Source organism: Protopterus annectens, chromosome 9.part0 (genome assembly GCF_019279795.1).
Source record: "Protopterus annectens isolate FY-2018-M chromosome 9.part0, PAN1.0, whole genome shotgun sequence".
NCBI classification, from domain to species: domain Eukaryota; kingdom Metazoa; phylum Chordata; order Ceratodontiformes; family Protopteridae; genus Protopterus; species Protopterus annectens.
This window is the reverse complement of record NC_056743.1, coordinates 299831477-299851205: the sequence shown is the minus strand read 5'-3', so window position 1 is coordinate 299851205 and position 19729 is coordinate 299831477. Positions and strand designations below refer to the sequence as shown.

At 41.8% G+C, this 19729-nt stretch overlaps 1 protein-coding gene across 1 annotated transcript in view; it reads right to left on the bottom strand.

Annotated features, from left to right (window-relative positions):
* LOC122811200 (EF-hand calcium-binding domain-containing protein 4B-like) overlaps positions 1–19729 on the bottom strand; it is a 1881211-nt gene that overhangs the window by 358119 nt on the left and 1503363 nt on the right. Inside the window, exon 8 of the mRNA XM_044082881.1 lies at positions 18874–18969. Coding sequence (XP_043938816.1) covers positions 18874–18969 — 96 coding nt within the window. The remainder of the gene's footprint in view (positions 1–18873; positions 18970–19729) is intronic.

Here is a 19729-nt window from a genome sequence, read left to right as displayed (position 1 = left end):
CTGCCCCTGGAGGAACTATCACCTTGTGTGTCCTGGTAAGATCTCTGTGATTTCTTGAACCACATCTTTCCACTACCCCTCTGACCCTTTGGGAATGGTCTGTTAGGTGCGGAAGAACATACTCCAATGGCAGACAAGGCCTCACCCACCTGTTCACACCTGGTCAGAATTTCTTTTACTTTAGGCCCAAACAGAGATGAGCCATCAAAGGGAGCACTGACAAAGGAAGACTTGAAGGGCTCCGCAAAATTGCAAAGGTGCATCCAGGCCTGTCTCCTGATAGAGATGCCTGAACCTGCCACCCTACTCACTCCATCTGCTGCATATGAAATAAGTCTCATGGATGAGTTGACAATGGAATTGAGGGTAGTGAGCTGTGCATTGACATAATCCACCACTGCATTAGCTACATATCCTTGAAGGGAGTCTGAAAATTCCTTTAACAGGTCCATCTGAAGTCTAGTGAAATATGTAAGGTAGCTCAGCAACCATAAGGTAAAAGCCGCTGATGAAAAAAAGCACTTTCCATACCTATCTATAGTCACAGAATCCTTATTAGGAGGATACATAGAGGAAATGGTCTCTGAGATTTCCTTTTTTGTGGCCACCACCATGAACATGGCATCAACTGCTACACTTTTGGTTAGGAAAGCCTGATCCTTAGGAGCTGTAATATAGGTGTTTGGCCTCCTAGAAGTAGTTTCTGTGGAATCTGAGGTCTACCAAGCCTTCCGAGAGATTAAATCAATAAGATCATCGGAAGGCGGGGTCACCCAAGAGGTTGAAGGGTGAGATCCGAAGGCCTTCAGGTATACCAACTTCTCGAGCAAAGGGAAGAAGGAATGCCAATCACCTCTGTGTTTTAAAATTTCTAGGATGTTGCCAAATCCTCAGAAGGTGACCATAAGGATCCTTCTACTTCATTGAGGTCAGTATCAGAAGTGATGTACTCCTCTGGGGAGTCTAGATGCTTCCTCTTACATGTTCTCTTCCAAGGGACTTTTTCCGTGGGGTATTCTGGGGAAGTTTTGGAAGAGGGGGACATCATGAGGCCTGGGATCCCTGCGGTTCTGTGGATGGGACTGAGTAGGCAAAGACACCTGCACCAATGAGTAGACAAAGACATCTGTGCCAACGAGGGAGGAAAATCCAAGTAGAACTGTGCCTGAGACAGGGAAGTAGTCATCACCCTAGTCATGACTTCAAAGGCAGTCTGCCTCCACAAAGAACTCCCCAGATCCAACAAACAAGATGTCACATCTGAAGGAATCTGCGGAGTAGAAGACAGAGGCTCCGAAGCTGAGGTAGGAGCTGAACCCATCCACGGCGAGGCCCCAAGAGGCAAGGTTGGATCTGAGAATATCCGAGCCAGCTTCAAGAACCCAACTGGAGTGTGTCGGCTGCCAGAGGTCTCCTGCTCCAAATGGACAGAGATGCTCATGACAAATACTGGATCCAAGGAGCCAATGGGCCCCTGGCCAATAAAGATGCAAGTTGGATATCGTAGTCTTCCATCTCTGAAACTGAAGAATGGATCGGAGGAGGAGAAGACGCCAAAGGGGAAGACCGTGTCTGATCTGACTCCTTTGGGCTTGGATCCAAAAGTAACTTGGCCAAGATGGGTGTCTTTAGAAGCCTCTGCACCACCCTATCCACATCTTCATCTGAGAGAGACTCCTAGTTGACCTGGTAGACCGTGTCAGTGATCTGGATCTGGTCAAGAATGGCAAAGGGAGCTGAGAAGTAATTGGCTCCAAAGATGGAGACTGGCTCTGATATCGAAATTCAGTTGGCAATAGTTCTTTCGGAGCTGATGAGTACATAGTAGTAGACTTTGGAGCCGGGCGTTCTTTCTGCTCCAATAAAGTCTTTGATCCAGAGATTCCTGCCTGCTCTGAAGGTTCAGTCAGAGTGGACATTTTTGGCTGTTTTGGTTTCACTCTGAAGAAGATTTCAGAGCTGGAGAATGATGGCTTCGCACTTTCTTGGACTTATCTGATTTTGAAGAGGAAGAAGAAGGGGAAATAGCCTCAGAAAATGGGATTTTCAATAACCCCTTCAACATAATTTATTCCTGTGTTCCATAAATGCTCTCTGATTGAATGTGTGGCAAATGGAACAGGACTCCTGCAGGTGAAGGAGCCCCAAGCTATACACACACACACACACACACACACACACACACACACACACACACACACACACACACACACACACACACACACACACACAAAGTGTGTGAGTCGCTGAGGGGCATTTTCTTACTGCACTTTTCACATTTTTTAAAACCTAGAAGCCTGCCTTCCTTCTGAGACATGTTTGAGACTTACAGCCACAAAAAATAACCTAACAATACAGCTACAAACCAAACAGAGAGGAAAGGAAAATAACTTTTATTTTATATGCAATAAAGAAAAATAAAAAAGAGGGGGTGGGGTGGATGGAGTCCTCTAACTTAAATGGAGTGTGATTAGATGCCCTCTAACTAAAACAGACACTAACCAGTAACGGAGAGGAAGAAATTACTAACAAACACTAAGTAGTTAAATAGCAAATTAAGAGATTAAAAGAAGAAAAAGGGAAATAAACATCCTCTAACTTAAAAGGGTGTGAGTCAGATGTCCTCTAACTTAAATGGATGCTAATGGAAAGGGGAAACTGACAGAGAAAAGGTTACACTAACCTAAGGAAGGAGATATCTAAGACAAGAAAAAAAATCTTAACTGCAAAAAACAAAAATAATATTAGCTAAAGGGATTAAGATAGTAAAAATAATAAAACTTTGCCCAGAGCTTGCTAGAAGATCCTTTTTGCAGTGAGGCAAACCAGATCTGGGGAAGTTGGGGAACAGCATTATGAGTAGGGAAGGATGCCCATGAGCTTTGCTGAAGACTTTGAACTTTTGGAAAGGTCGAGATAGATCCAACACATCGGATCTGACCCATCAGTGAGAATAAAGGTGAGACTGATAACACATCAAATGTTTCTGTAGGGCGGCAAGCATCTGTCAAGTAGCTTGAGTTTTCAGAAACTCAAAATTCATATTGTCGATATGATATGATAAAGTTTCTGAAAACTAAAACTTCAAAAACCAACAAAAATCTTTTTTCTATGTTTTTGCAGGGAGCTGTGCCCCCCACACCCCCTGTATATTACATATTCCAACTCTGAGATCGTACTACAGTGGGGAAAAGGGTAAATTCCCCATTCTGAAATGTATTGCGATCTCCATTCAAAAGGTTTGAGTTTTTGGAAACTTGATCATATCATCTCAACAATATGAATTTTGAGTTTCTGAAAACTTGAGCTTCTGATAGGGACTAATATATATATATATATATATATATATATATATATATATATATATATATATAATCTATATATATATATATATATATATATATATACACACACACACATTTACTCCTATTTTGCACATCAGAAGAGAAATTAAATGATCCCCAAAAGCAGCAGACTGTGGTCCTGCATAATGATTCATAAATAACTACAGAGAAAATATTAAGGAAACAATAAAATGCAACGTCAAGGAAAATGTATTGGGAAATTGAACCCAGCCAAATTTTCCTCCATAACTTACAGTGAAGTTATCTCGTGTCACTGTCTTTTTAAAATATGTGAAACATCTAAACAGACCAGCTGGCATAATGGCTAAGGTATTCGCCTCCCATGCACAAGGTTCGATCCTGACCTCCGACCAATGCCTGTTTGGAGTTTGCACATTCTCCCTGTGTTGCTGGTCACTGTGGGGTTTCTCCCATGTTTGAAAAATATGTGGAGTGTTTCCATTTCAAACTCACCAATGAATGGAGCTGTGGGCAGCAGCACAGACATGGTGCCCTATAGGGGGAAGTGTTGTACAGACCAACTGCTATGGGCATCTACTGTGGTGCACAGTATCCTCAAGACAGGAGAATATGGATTAAAGATTGCATGCTATGGCAGGGCTAGCTACTCAATGGTGTAAAATATGGCTCTAGGTGATTCGGTCATGTTGACTAATGTCGCCAAAAGGGGCATGGGTAGTTACTGGTGATAAGTGGGTTGAGGACCCGGCCTACTATGACCTATGCCAGGGACTCTTGCTAACAGTGAGAGGGGTATATGTGCCCCTATTGGCCAGCATGTGCCCACCATAAAGCCTGGCAGCCCTCAGTCAATAAGCTACTGGGCGGCCAGTGTCTAGTTGCCCAGCCTGGGTTACCTGGGATAGCTCTGTTGAGCGAAAGCTGGATGTAAAACCAACCTGCCAAACATGAACTGAGAATTGCTATACTTAATGTAGGTTCACTGACAGGATGCAGCATGGAAGTGTATGACATGATGAAATGGAGGAGGCTGGACATCCTATGTATCCAAGAGATGAGATGGAAGGGCAGTGCAGCAAAGCCACTTGGCTTGGGATCCAGACTCTACTAGTCAGGAGGGGGTACAGGCTAGAAATGGTGTAGGAACTGTGGTGAGAGAGAGGCTTCAGAAGACAGTGATGGATATCATCAGAATTAATGACAGACTCATGGCAATCAGACTCCAGTGTAATGATAGGGCAATATTCATGATCACAGGCTATGCCCCACAGCAGGGTTGTGAGAGTGCGGAAAAGAGTGCATTCACATAGCAGTGACAGGACCTACTAGATAAAGCAGGACAACATGAACTGGTTTTGATAATGGGTGACTTGAATGCACATATCAGAACAGACAGAACAGGACATGAGGACTGCCTGGGTCCACATGGGTGGGGCAATAGGAATTAAGAAGGAGAAGCCATTATATACTGCTGTTTGGCACATGGCTTGATAGTAGCCAACACATGGATCAGAAAGAGAGACAGTCACAAGATCACATACAAGAGTAAACAACATGCAACTCGGGTAGACTTCCTCATAGTAAGGAAAAAGCAGTGGGGTAGAATCCATGATTGCAAAGTCATCACCAGTGAAACAGTCAGCCCACAGCATAAACCACTAGTTGCCACAATCAGCTGCAAGCAGTAGTCAGAAAAGGCTCTAAGGTCAACAGAGACATGGCTGTAGACCTGGAAGTTGACTGGAGGGAAAGTATAACAGTTCAAGGAATTACTCAGGTTCTAGCACCCCAACAAGATAAGGAAATAGGTGGAGTTGAACAAGAATGGCAGCGCCTAAAAACAGCATATGTTAGGACTACAGAAAAGATATGTGGCCGAGCCAGGTATGGAAATAAGGTACACAAGGAACGCTGGTGGTGGAATGCAGAAGTCCAGGAAGTCATCAAAAGAAAGAGAGTGCAGGAAGAAGTAGGAGATAGATAAGACTGACCAGGCTAGGAAGGACTTCTGGTTGGCTAGCAAAGAAGCTAAGAAAGAAGTTATAATAGCAAAGAATAGGGCATCAGGCGCACTGTACAAACTTCTGGAAAGTGACTCAGTAAGTGGTACAAAGAAAATATATCAGGTTGCAAGGCAAAGATGGAAAGATAAAGAAGATAGTCAAACACCCTTCATAAGGGATGCCAGCAACAACCTGCTCACCATTCCACAGGACATCAAAGTCAGATGGAAGGAGTATTTCCAGCAGCTTCTTGATGAAGAATACCCCACAGAAGCTGTACTGCCCCAGAAACAGTCTATGATGAGAGAAGAAGTGGAGCCCACCTTAGAAGTAATAACAGCACAAAGGAAAATGAAGTCAGGGAAAGCAGCTGGCTCAGATGAGGTCACAGCAGATATGATAAAGATGCTAGGTGAGATAGGGGAGAAATGGCTCCTGAGGGTACTAACAGCAATGTCAAGAGAAAGGTGTATCCCAGATGACTGGACATACTCATGCCAGTGTGCAAGAACAAAGGGGACATCCACAACTGTGGGCAGTACAGAGGCATCATCACATTGCATGAAAGTTCTGGAGAGGGTGACTGATAAATGGATACGCAAAGTAGTAGAAAGTAAGATGGGAAATAAGCAGTTTGGATTCAGATCAGGATGCAGCACAACTAACCCGATGTTTGCAGTGAGACAGATACTTGAGAAGATGCTAGAGATGAGGAGAGAGTCCAACTGGGCATTCCTAAACATGGATAAAGCATATGTCAAGGTCCCGAGAAAGCTTATCTGTGCAGTAGCGCAGTGGTTTGAAGTCCCAAAAAATATTGATAGAATTAGTGCAGGCTATGGGCAAGGACCCAATGACTAAAGTACAAACAGTGTTCGGCCTCACAGAGGGGTTCCCAGTGGGAGTGAGTGTACACCAGGGTTCAAGCTCTGAGCCCATAGCTGTTCATACTGGTGATGGACTACATTAGCAAACAGGTCAGAGGGGTAAGATCAACAAAGTTGCTGTATGCAGAAGATGTGGCATCTGTGCTAGAACTTCAGCAAAGGATAAGAGAATGGAATGCAAAACTGAAGGCACATGGGATGTAACTAAGCACAGATAACACAGTGGTAATGGCAGGCAAATTGGAGAAATCAGAAGAAGCTGAGAATAGAGGCAGAAGGGAAGATAGTGGGACAGGTAAACTCCTTCAAGTATCTGGGAGGGGTTGTCGAGGAGAGAGAAATCTAAATAAGAGGTCAAAGCTAAAATCAGAGGGGCTGCAGCCAATTGGCATAGAGTGTCAGGTGTAGTCTGTGACAGAAGAATGCCAAAGAAGCTGAAAACTAAGGTGTACAAGACATTGGTGCGACCAGTACTACTGTATGATACAGAAACCTGGGCGGTAAAGGCATAACAGCTGAAGAAGCTAGAAGTGCTTGAGAAGGGTGATAAGATGCACACTGTGGGACAGATGAAGAAATGAGGACATAAGAGCAGAAGCCAATGTACCTCCAATTGCAGAAAAGATCAAAGAGAACAGATTACTGTGGTTTGGACAAGTGCAGAAAAGCAGAAGACAATCTGGTGAGGAAGATTTGAGACAAACAGCACAAAGGTAAGAGGAAGCAAAGAGGTGGATGGATTGTGTGAAAAAGATCTGTAACAGTCAGGCATGAGTGTTAAAGAAAGCAGAAGTGTGGTACTGAATTGAGAGAGTTGGTGACAGTTAACACAATACCATGATCCCATGTAGAAAAAAATGGGAAAGCGGGAGGGGGGGGGGGGGATTTCATATTTTTCATCTCATTACGCTGATACTACAGGTCACTGTGTACTGTGTACTTGTTGCAATGTAATCACAGAAGCCAAAGAGCACAATTACCAGCCCCATGGTCTTTTGCATAGCAGTTATTTGCTTGTGGATTACTTATCTACATATCTAATGCTGATTCTGAGTGTTACACATTGGGGGACAACATTTGTTGTTACATCCTTACTGGGGGGAGCAATAGGCATTGAGTCATCATAGCATCAGAGTCCCCTGCTTCTATGATCTGTAGTAGGTATGCCCATGTTGAAAGCAGTGTGCATATCAGAAACTATTCCTGATGGGGTGAGAAGAGGAGCCTGTGTGGTGCTCTCCCCAACAGGTGGTATGACAGCATCCACTGAGGCTCTGGACTCAGTAGTTATCTCCACAGATGCCTCAGTGGCCATGAACATAAATATACCATCACACAGAGGGTTGCAAACAGTTCTACTGTATCCATCATAATCAGCCACATCAACTTTTTGTTTTACCACTGTGCTGGACCCTCCACTAGTGGAATTTGTGAATACATGAAACATTAGACACCAGTGTAAGCACATATCCTTATGGCTGTCCTCTTGCCTTTATTGCATGCATAACGGGGCCCATGGTAAATACTGTGCACACGTGCTTGCTCTCTTTCTCTCTCTCTCTATGTGTGTGTGTGTGTGTGTGTGTGTGTGTGTGTATATATATATATATATATATATATATATATATATATATATATATATATATGGGTCTACTACTAATTACCGACACGATTCCCGACGGAAAACTCCCCGACGCCAGATGACCGACATCACACAAACCCGACAACGCAAAACACCGAACACCATTACACCGAACACCATTACACCGACACACGGAACGTAAACAACACGCGACACTACATAGCATACACACTAGCCCTGACCCAAACCCTAACCCTAAGGTCCGACACTATCGCACACTTCACCTACCTGCACCCTAACCCTAACTCACTTAACCCACCCCTAGCCCAAGCTCCGACACTAACGCACACATCACCTACCTGCACCCTAACCCTAACTCACTTAACCCACCCTAGCCCAAGCTCCGACACTAACGCACACTTCACCTACCTGCACCCTAACCCTAACTCACTTAACCCACCCCTAGCCCAAGCTCCGACACTAACGCACATCACCTACCTGCACCCTAACCCTAACTCACTTAACCCGTCCCTAAACTACAGTCCCTCACTAGCACACACTTACCTTACCCGAACCATACCTCCGACACAAACACACACTCACCTTTCCCACAGCCTAACCCGACATCCCACAATCTCAAGCACTTACCTGACCGCTCCTAACTCCGTCACCATCGCACACTTACCGCGTCGCGATCGCACATTCCCTTGTCGGTCTTTCCGCTGTCGGCAAATCACCCTGTCGGTACACTTACCTGTCGGTCATCCGGCGTCGGTGAGTTTTCCGTCGGGGAATCGTCGTTTCGGGCATTAGTAGTAGACCCATATATATATATATATATATATATATATATATATATATATATATACATATACATATATATATATACATAAAACAGTATGTAATGCATACCTTGTTGGGTAGGATGTTGCATTTGAAGACCGGTGCTTCCTACAGGACAAAGGTTGCAAGTTGCTAACAGTCCTATCCATTCCACTTTCTGTATATGTCATACTGAAGTAGCATGGATAATGTTAGCCTTGTGCATCTAATACAGGCACACAGAAGTAGGAGGTGCCAGGTTTGCACCTACAACCAAGTCATCATCTGGCAACTTGTCCTTGTGTTTGGTGACGGACACCAAAAAAGTCCTCCAACTCCATCCAGTGTTAGAGATTCCCAAGCAAGCCATCTGTCTCGCATGGCAGAGCACATCTGTAAGCCTCCTTTGTACCTATTGTATAAACCTGTTATGATGTCCCATGTCATTCCCATCCTTCAGAATGTTTTACCAAATGTGATCCCTGATATGCATGCAGCAGGTTTGAAGTTAAACATTATTCTACTGGCTTGTGAACTTCTCCAGATGCTGCCACACACTTTTGCTTATCCTTGCCAGTACCTGTACATCTGATGCAACACTCCAACAGTGCTCATGAACACCATCCTCAGTGGGAAAGTAAATTTATCTTGTCCACCCTAACCAGCCTGCCCCCCCAAACCTTGGAACTGCATCCCACGCAAGCAATTTACTACCTGCAAATGACCCAAAACACACAACTTTGTGTAGTGTGCTAACTGCAAGGAACAAGGAAAAGTAAATTTATCTTGTCCGCCCTAACTAGCCTGCCCCCCCAAACCTTGGAACTGCATCCCACACAAGCATTGTACTACCTGCAAACGACCAAAAACACACAACTTTGTATAGTGAGCTAACTGCAAGGAACAAGGGAAAGTAAATTTATCTTGTCTGCCCTAACCCTTGGAACTGCATCCCATGCAATCAATTTACTACCTGCAAATGACCCAAAACACACAACTTTGTGTAGTGTGCTAACTGCAAGGAACAAGGGAAAGTAAATTTATCTTGTCCGCCCTAACCAGCCTGCCCCCACCAAACCTTGGAACTGCATCCCACGCAAGCAATTTACTACCTGCAAACGACCCAAAACACACAACTTTGTGTAGTGTGCTAACTGCAAGGAACAAGGGAAAGTAAATTTATCTTGTCCGCCCTAATCAGCCTGCCCCCCCAAACCTTGGAACTGCATCCCACGCAAGCACTTTACTACCTGCAAACGACCCAAAACACACAACTTTGTGTAGTGTGCTAATTGCAAGGAACAAGGGAAAGTAAATTTATCTTGTCTGCCCTAATCAGCCTGCCCCCCCAAACCTTGGAACTGCATCCCACGCAAGCAATTTACTACCTGCAAATGACCCAAATCACACAACTATGTGTAGTGTGCTAATTGCAAGGAACAAGGGAAAGTAAATTTATCTTGTCCGCCCTAACCAGCCTGCCCCCCCCCCCCGAAACCTTGGAACTGCATCCCACGCAAGCAATTTACTACCTGCAAACAACCCAAAACACACAACTTTGTGTAGTGTGCTTACTGCAAGGAACAAGGTTAATAACTCTTCAACCATTTGTAGTGTTTAATCTGTAGATTGTAACCCTGAATAATACTGCTTGGAGGGTCCACAGCACTGACATGAAATGTGTCCATAATCTCCAGTAGCTAAGTCATAGGGTACTGCATAAAGGAAATATAAATAAAGCCAAGGTGCAGAATATCAGCCGACCTTGCAACCTAGCATACCTTTCCTTTGGAAAATATCTGGAAAACCACAACAGATTGGCTCTACAGCCTCTGCATCTGTGTGAGGCCCTGCTCCGTTCAGCTCACTCCGCTCCCCTACCCTACCCCCATTTCCTACCCACCCCCACTACCTCTACATTTATTCTAACCCCAAATCACCTGAGCACCACATACAACCAATCACCTGTGATCATCCTAAATCCCGCCCCTATTTTACCTCCAACCCAATAAACAAAAATCTAGTCAAATCCAATTTGACACAAAACATACCCTACTTTCTTTCATTCCTCCTACTAACCCTCACGATCCTAACATACACCACATCCCCACACTCACACTTACCCTTACCACACAATAACTGTCATACTACACATACTTCCACACCCACAAAAACTCAAACAAATTTCCCTATATCTCCCTCTCTGTTTAATCATAAAACAGAATATTTACACAATTACCTTCCACCACCTAACAGTAGAAAAACATCATGTAAACTACACATAGATATATTACATGCAATCAGACGTTATGTATTATTAAAAAAGTATCTCCTTACATCCGGAGATATTCACCCAAATCCTGGCTCAAGTAACCTTATACCCACATACATACAAAATACTGACCTACTCATCATAAACCTAAATGCTCGCAGTATATTAAATAAACTGCCTCAATTTCACACATTCCTAACACTACTCCCCTGACATTCTAACCATAACTGAGACATGGTTAAAACCCAGCACACAAAATGAGGATATACTACCTCCAGGATATAATATCATGAGGCTTGACAGAACTGGGAAAAAAGGGGGAGGTGTAGCAATTGTCTGCAAAAATACACTTCTTATGCAACCCCTGTCAACTTCTCCTCCTAAACTTAATACCACTGAAATCATAGGCTCCCTGCTACAAATAAACAAGAAAAAGAGCATCAATATTCTCTGTGCATATATACCCCCAGGGAATAACTCATCAATAATTGAAGGGATGCTGCAATGGATAAAAGACATCCTCCCAAAAGAAACTATTCTTCTGGGAGACCTGAATACTGATTGACTAGCTTGTAACTCCAAAAACCCCACCAACTACATAAACCTATACGGGTTCTCCCAACTTATTTCAGAACCTACTAGAATTGATAAGATATCTCAAAAATAATCTATACTAGATTGGAACCTAGTAAACTAACCAGAAAAAAACTACCAAACCGGCTGCCTACCAGACAGCCTTAGTGATCACCTACCAACATTCCTCCTAAGAAAACGTACTAACATACCCAAACCTACAATCCTTAGACAAGTCAGAAATACTCGCAAAGTAAACTCGGCCGAACTCAACAACTTATTTCAAAACTGCAACTGGGAACCACTACGCTTCCTCAACTTGGACCTAGCAGATCATCATTTTAATACTACATTTACTAAGATCCTAGACCAAATAACCCCCATAAGAGCAATTAGGACTAAGCTTCACTCAGCTCCATAGCTTACCAAGTCCACTAAAGCCCTACTAAAATCCAGAGACAATGCCTGGAAAACTTGGAAGAAAGACAACACAATTCTTTCCAAACAAAATTATCAAAGTCTTAGGAACCAGGTCAAACAACAAACCAAAACTGAGAAGCAGAACTACTACCTAAACATCCAAAATAAACATGCTAATAACCCTAAAAAATTATGGCATGCAATTAACTCCCTGCTAAAACCAGGAAAAACCAGCACACATACTCCCACCTCAACCTCCACAAATTCAGATAGCGAGACAGCCTCCAAATTCAACCAAAACTTTACTGAATCTATTCATCTCTCTATCTACTCAACTATCCAAAAATAACTACACTCCTAAGCAGCAGCCCCCAAACACTCTTCTACCCTCACTTTCTCCACGATCCAAACCTCTAAAATAAAGAAATACCTCCTAAAACTGAAACCCACTACTCTTGCAGCAGATGGCTTGCCAGCACATTTCCTAAAAATGGCTGCAAACTCATATGCTACCCAGTCTCAATCCTTATTAACCAATCTATACAAGAATCGTACATCCCTTGCCTTTGGAAAATATCTTTCATTATTCCCCTTCATAAGGGCAGAACCTCTTATGATTTCTCCAACTACCGCCCCATAGCCATCCTATCTCCCCTATCAAAGATACTAGAAAAATGCATACACTCCCAAGTTATGCATTTCCTAACATCAAACAATCTTCTCTCCCCTACACAACACGGTTTCCGCTCACACCACAGCACAAGCACAGCTCTTTTCTCCTTCACACACTTAGTGAACCAGCATAGGAACAATAATAGATTTGTATCTGCTATATTCCTTGACCTCTCAAAGGCATTTGACATGGTTTCCCACACCATTCTAACAGACACTCTAACCTCTCTAGCCTTCACCCCTTAATACCGTTAATTGGTTCAAAAATTACCTTTCTGAACGCCAACAAGCTGTCCAGTGGCAAGGCATCTTATCACCCCTACTTCCATCCACAATTTGTGTTCCCCAAGGCTCTATATTGGGCCCACTACTCTTTTCTACCTTTACTAAAACCTATACACCTCTACCCTGCATGCCAACCTAATCCAGTATGCAGATGATGCCACCCTAATCTGCTCAGCCTCATCACTCCCCATCCTTCAGCAGCTCACACAGGAATCTCTTACCTCAGTAGAAAACTTGATCTTTAATATTCAACTCATCTTAAATCCTAACAAAACAAAACTATTTCTATTCTCCCCAAACAAATCTAAAACCTCACCAATACCTTTCTCTATCTCTTCCAATAATGGTACTGTCATCTCACCCTCTGTCCACACCAAGCTCCTTGGCATAGAAATTGACAATAACCTCCACTTTGACATCCACATTTCTCAAACTATAAAAAAGGTGCACAAAAAAATGGGCTCCCTATATAGACAAAGAAACTTTCTAACAGACCATGCTAAAATCACCCTAGCTCAAACCCACCTTCTATCTACACTACTCTATGCAGCCCCGATTCTCACTCTCATCAGGACATCCGGACTGGTCAAACTCAAGTCTTGCTATAACAAAATTGCCAAGTTCGCTACAAATTCCCCTTTCAGAACCCACCATTGCCTACCACTTAAGGAACACCAGTGGCTTGAACTCCCACACCTACTACTCTATCACCAACTTGTCATAGCCTACAACACCTTAAAACAACCTGACAAAACTCCTGCACTGAAGCAACTGCTGACCAACTACACCCCAAATCGCCCACTCCGCTCTGCCAATAAACCACTTCTCACTGTTACCACCGCTAACAACACAGCCAGCAAAGCCTTATTCTCACACACTATAGATAAAATTTGGAATAATCTCCCCTCACCCACAACTGCTGCAGCTAACTCCAACCAATTCAAACACACCCTTAAGGCCCATCTCGTACACTCCTGGCTTTGTCCATGTGTCACATAGTCCAAAACTCTAATCCGTCTACACTATCCCTACCACTATTGTTTTTGCCCAGTTAGCAAGACTTCCTCAAATGCATGACTCCAAAATGTAGAGTTATACACAATGTACTCTCTACCTGTTTGTGCTTTACAAACAGAATGTACATATGTAAATAGACATAAACTGAATAGTCAGTATGGCTTTCCATCTCTCACAAGACTAGTCAAGTAGAACAAAAGCATGTACCTCACTTTGAATACTATCTGCATGGTAGTCAAATACCATTTTTAATGTATATACTGCTGTGATATCCTATCTGTCTTGTGGAACTTCTCTATCTCACTTGATACAAAATGTAGAAGGTCAGTTTCTATGACTCTCTCTCATCTCTCACTATATAGAAAAATAGTGAATACTGGATGTCTTCCTTCACTTTGTATAATATTTTAAATTTGTACTGCTGTGATGCATTACTTGTTGTATACACATGTTACAGTGTCCTTTTTTGTTATGTAACGGAGCTTTTCTCCCCGGGCCTCCGCTGAGAATGGACAACGTCCAGTCGGACTTTCCTGGTTAACAAAAACTAAATAAAATAAATAAAAATAAATAAATAAAACATATTATTTAGTGGGTGTTATGTACTCAGCTACACCATGCATGTACTGTTCATGACCTACTCCCACTCTCTCCAACTGGGTAACGCCTTACAAGTTTTAGTTTTTGGCCAATGTATGTGGTACTGTACTTTGCTATGGTATGTATGGAAACTGCATCCCCCCACAGGAATACTTAACTTTATAATATGAATTTCTATTGATCCTACATGAGACACATATGGATGTCTGGGGACCTCGGCACTTGCATGCCTTCACATGACAGAATAACCAGTATTTAGCCCATCCTTGCATACATGTGTGTAATTTGCATCCCTCAGACATATTGACCCTCCTTCCCCTGGAAGGAGCCACCAAAACCAAGTCACCTTCTTTCTTGGCATAATGGTCTATATCCACAACACTCAAAGTTAGTCTAAAGTATGCCAGTCTATTCCTATGCTTCAGAGCAGTCCAACACAAGAAGGTGACAATGCCTTACGCCCTGCAAATACTAGCCACTTAGCATGGTAAGAGTAATAATATGGCTAAACATCTGTGAATCATTTGGTCTGCACCATGTGCTATACATACCTACTAGCAAGCATCATGCATTTAGTGTTTAGCATTAGTTTGGTGATTAGGTTCATCCATAAGTCCTATGAGCATGTGTAATGCTGCACCACCAGGAGCAATATTTAAAATCTGTCCCTATTTTTGGGCCTTTGTCCAACCATTATTTTTGGCTTTTTCTAGATTTCTTGCTGAGAGAGACTGAGAGGTATGGCACATGCCTAAGAGAAAAGGCATCTCAAATACTTTTTTTGTTTATAAACTGTGAGTTCTTTCTATGGTCTTGACAGCAAATTTCTCACATACTCATCAAATACTAATACTGCTTTTCAGATGAATGTATATAATACTGGCTTACTGCTACTAGTTCAGGGAGATTAAGTTTCTCCTTACTCTAACCCTTTTGAGTCTGCCGCTCCAAAACCTAGTTGAACATTACTTTTAAGTCCGGTGCTTGTTCCTGGATACCTGTTTAGTTCAGCTATTAACCTCTTCCAAAAATTTCAACACACAGTTATCCTCAAACTCATCAATGCAAAGCCTGTGATATTTTGACATTTCAATTAGTCCACTTCCTACTTGTTCTTTAGTTGCTCCAACTACCTACCACACTGTAGTGGGGCTCTCCTATCAGTGACATCATCGAGAAGCATCACCCTACAACTCTCTAGAAAAGGCTGCTATTGAAACTGTGGTCTCCATAACCCAGACTAGAATATATTTTCATATTTGGTATTTAAAGAGACAGTTGCCCTATGTCAAAGCAAGCTAAGTCATCCCCTAGGAGATGATTTAGAAACAAAATTGAAAACAGCCCTCCAGATGCTCTTAAATTTATAAGTACTCGCAAAACCTAAGACAAGGTCAGAAGTTACCATTTTAAAATCCAAAAGAAACAATTACATTTTCCACCCAAGAAAGTCATTATTTCTAGTATATTTGCCTCCTTAACTTTGTTTATATGCCATAGTACCCCACAGGTGTTAAAGGAAGGATCCCCATGCCAATCAAATCTACCTTGCATATGGCCACAGATAAAAACTTCTGAAAATAAATTATTAATGCTCCACCAGCTATTTAATATTGAAACAGCCAGTCTTCATATTATCCATCATACAACACACCAAAATGACACTTACTTGTTTTCTTCAGTCCTTCCTATGCCAGACATACATGCTTATCAATTCAACACCACTTGTGAACTGTCCCTGATTTTCACAGATGTCCCTAATTTTGACTCAAAATTTGGCTCTGTACTCACAGCTGTTGTGAGCGCTGTGTGTACCTTTGGGGATTCTGAGGTTAGAGCCAGCCATCCAGTCTCATTGCTCATCCACAGGAGTTTCTCTACATGTTTATAGAATTAAAACAGTCCCTGCAGTGGGCTAACCCTACAGGTTAAAAAATAAATGCTGAAAAGAGGAAGCAATAAAACTTTCCAGTTATCTGTTCAGTCACCCTGCTGACATCATGAGTGGGAGTGAAATGTTAATAAACAAACAAAGCATTTTACATGCAAACCAAATATAATGTGTGAACATGACTACCCTTCAGAGAAGACTGGGGTAGTCTAAATAAAAACAGGTGCATTTCCAAGAAAGAGCACATACATTTGCCAAAGCAATTTATTCTCTCTCTTTTGGCTCCATCAATATTGTGTTTATGCTTAAAGAAAAAACTTAATTTAATGCAGCATTATCCAAAACACAGCCCTATGCGCCAAACAGCAAGACGTTTACATATCTGAAGTGAATGTGTGAGATGCATTATGATTACACCATATTATTTCTACAAGGCAGAAACAGTAAAGGGCTCATTAAATGAAGGGGAATACAACTCTTACATGACTAGTGCTATAAACAAAGTATTTAGTTTATTAAGTTACAACACTTGGGTGAGCTATTCATATCACCTTTCTACCTTACTGCCCTCACCAGGAACAGACTGACTGCCTCTGTAGCAACTGTATTATTTATAAGGGTATTTAGGCTATAGCTTTTCATTATAATGGATCTCACAGTTCTGTGTGACACCCAGCATTCACTCTGCACCCTCACCATCTTATTTTATGGAGACATACAAAGGGGATAATTTGCATCAAGCAATTCTCCAAAGCCAAATGCCAGTGAAAAGGGTCAACATTTAAAAAAAAAAGTCACGTCCACTCTTTTAAAAAATTCCAAAACGAGTATCTGTGTACTGCAAGTTGTGGGCAGGCCTATGCCCTGCAGCCATAAACAACTTTTTTCTTTTTTCCTTTTATAGCTCTCTTACAGACAGTCAGGGGTCAGGCATGATTTCACAATGCTGACATCATCATGCATGCCCCTGCACGTTGATGATGTTGCAGGATACGCTGGAGATGCACGATAATATCAGCATTATTGAAAAAATTGTAAATAAAAAAATTGTGATTTGAAGGGGCCACTCGGGAATTCATGGCACCCCATTATTTTAGCCTCAAAACTGGAAAATTCCAAGGCATTCCGTACAGTTGAGAGGTATGGTCCAGCCCTTGTCCATTTCATCTTTAGTATGTCCACTACCCCTGGCTATGTCTGTGCTTGTCTGCCCATACCCACTATCTGCCATTTTCCCTCTACTCCACCCAAAGTAATCTGACTTTGACTCTCACTTCTACATTAATATTTAATTCATGAAAATTATATAACACAGAAAAGAAATCATACATTCCTTACCAAAACTCTGCTCTTTATTGCTCACCATTGTTTTTCCCCCAAGCTTGTTGTATTTCCCTTTACTACTTTCCTAGCTATCCCACGCTCTCCCCTTTATATGAGGAACACACTGGGCATTTTAGTATGTGTACATATACTGCAGTTCCTGTACAGCACCGTCATACCTCTCAACCTCTTAGTGCAAGAAATCTGGACAAAGACTGACAAAATGTACGGGACAAAAACCCCAAAAATAGGGAAAGATTTTAAACATTGCAATTATAAACTTAAAAAATGTGTTAGAGTAAAAGGGTTTGTGTTAACATACATTGTCTTAAGAATATGAAGTTTGAAACTCAAATGTATGTCATTACTTAGTGACTTCTACACTTAGATCATTCCAGTGATTTGCCAGAAAATCACACATTTTATAAGTAATAAGCCAAAAATATGAGGTAAAAATCTGGACATTCTGTAAAAATCTGGACAGTTGAGAGGTATGAGCACTGTGCTGTTCTGCCCTACCTGTGGTTGTATGCTACAGTCTGGTGCTGGCAAGCTTGGCATTATGTTATGCCATGCACTCTTGGTTAACAGAATAACATATGAATTATGCAGCAGACATTAAATCAGAGGTTTTCATAAACATTTTGCTTAAAGACCACTCTGTTCTATGGAGGAAGAAAGATTTCGGAAAGGACTATACATTTTTCTCAAAAGAACAGCAAGACTTGTAGAAAACTCATAACACGCTTTAAACCACTGCACATGCATCACAGACTGCTGAATGTTCCAACACTGCAGCCAGACTCCACAAAAATACCAAAATCAATCTGATGTTATACACAATGTCAGACTAGCCAGACTCCACAAAAATACCAAAATCAATCTGATGTTATACACAATGTCAGACTAGAGGCCAAAAGACTAAAAGCGAGACAGTCCAGTATATTATACTAACTTGAGATTACTACAGAAGCTTCTGTATTTGGATGCAGTCCAGGCTAGCCACCTACCTGGATACATGATGCCCAGTGCTGGAAGGACAGTGCTAAAATGTGAAAGCATGCCATTTATGTGAATGTTACACCAAGTGGAAGCAGTATTTCATAAACCTGACACAAGAAATTCAGGTCCCCTGTTTCTTATAGGTACCAAATGGAGAGAATGCTTTCAAAGGCCATATTAAGGTGCACTTGACTCTACCTTCTTCTGACGACTAATGATGTTCTCAAGCTCTTGCTCTTTGCTTCGCAATTCTTCCTGCAGGTGATGATTCCTGTCGTGATGTCTCATGGAATCCTAAAACAACACATATTTAGAAGGCAATTAAAATAGGAGGTAAAATATGAAACTGAAAGCTGGATAACTGGTGTGAAATTCTGAGTAATTTTCATCTATATGTCACAATATCTAGCACAGACTTTTAAGTAAACATATAAAATTAATGAGTGGAATTTAGCTTTGCTTCAGATCGTCCACTGAGGCACACAAGGATTTTAACTATTGTTTCAGCATAAGCATTCTGCAAGGCAAAGGAACAATGCCAGTTTATACTACTGCTACTTTTAGAATTATTTATATCACACTCTTAGAATTACTGGCATGACTGCAGCACATCTGATCAATACCGCTAAGCCATAGTTTCCCTTGTTGTGGTGCCTAGAGCCAAGGGTGGTTTTGTTTTCCCATAGTAAGACTTCTTTATTGCACTATCATTTATCAACATTATGCCTTCCAATAGCGTGTTGACGTTTCACAATGCTGGGTTCAGACTTCACTGACGATCAAAAGCAGGATATAAACAAACAGTGCACAAGTCATTTGCTTTACATTTTGCTTCAGCTACAGAAAAGTGAGAATGTGATAAGCTCTGCTTGATATTTTTCATGTAAGCAACAACAAAAAAAGTTTTCATATAAAAATAATACAAGCTTACCATGGGAATTGTATCATAATGTTATGATTATCATGCCTTCTGTGTTGTCTCAGGTTTAGGAGAGTTATAAGAGTACAGCCTATGAAGTCAGTATAAAACTATACTCATTAGCTCCCATTATTC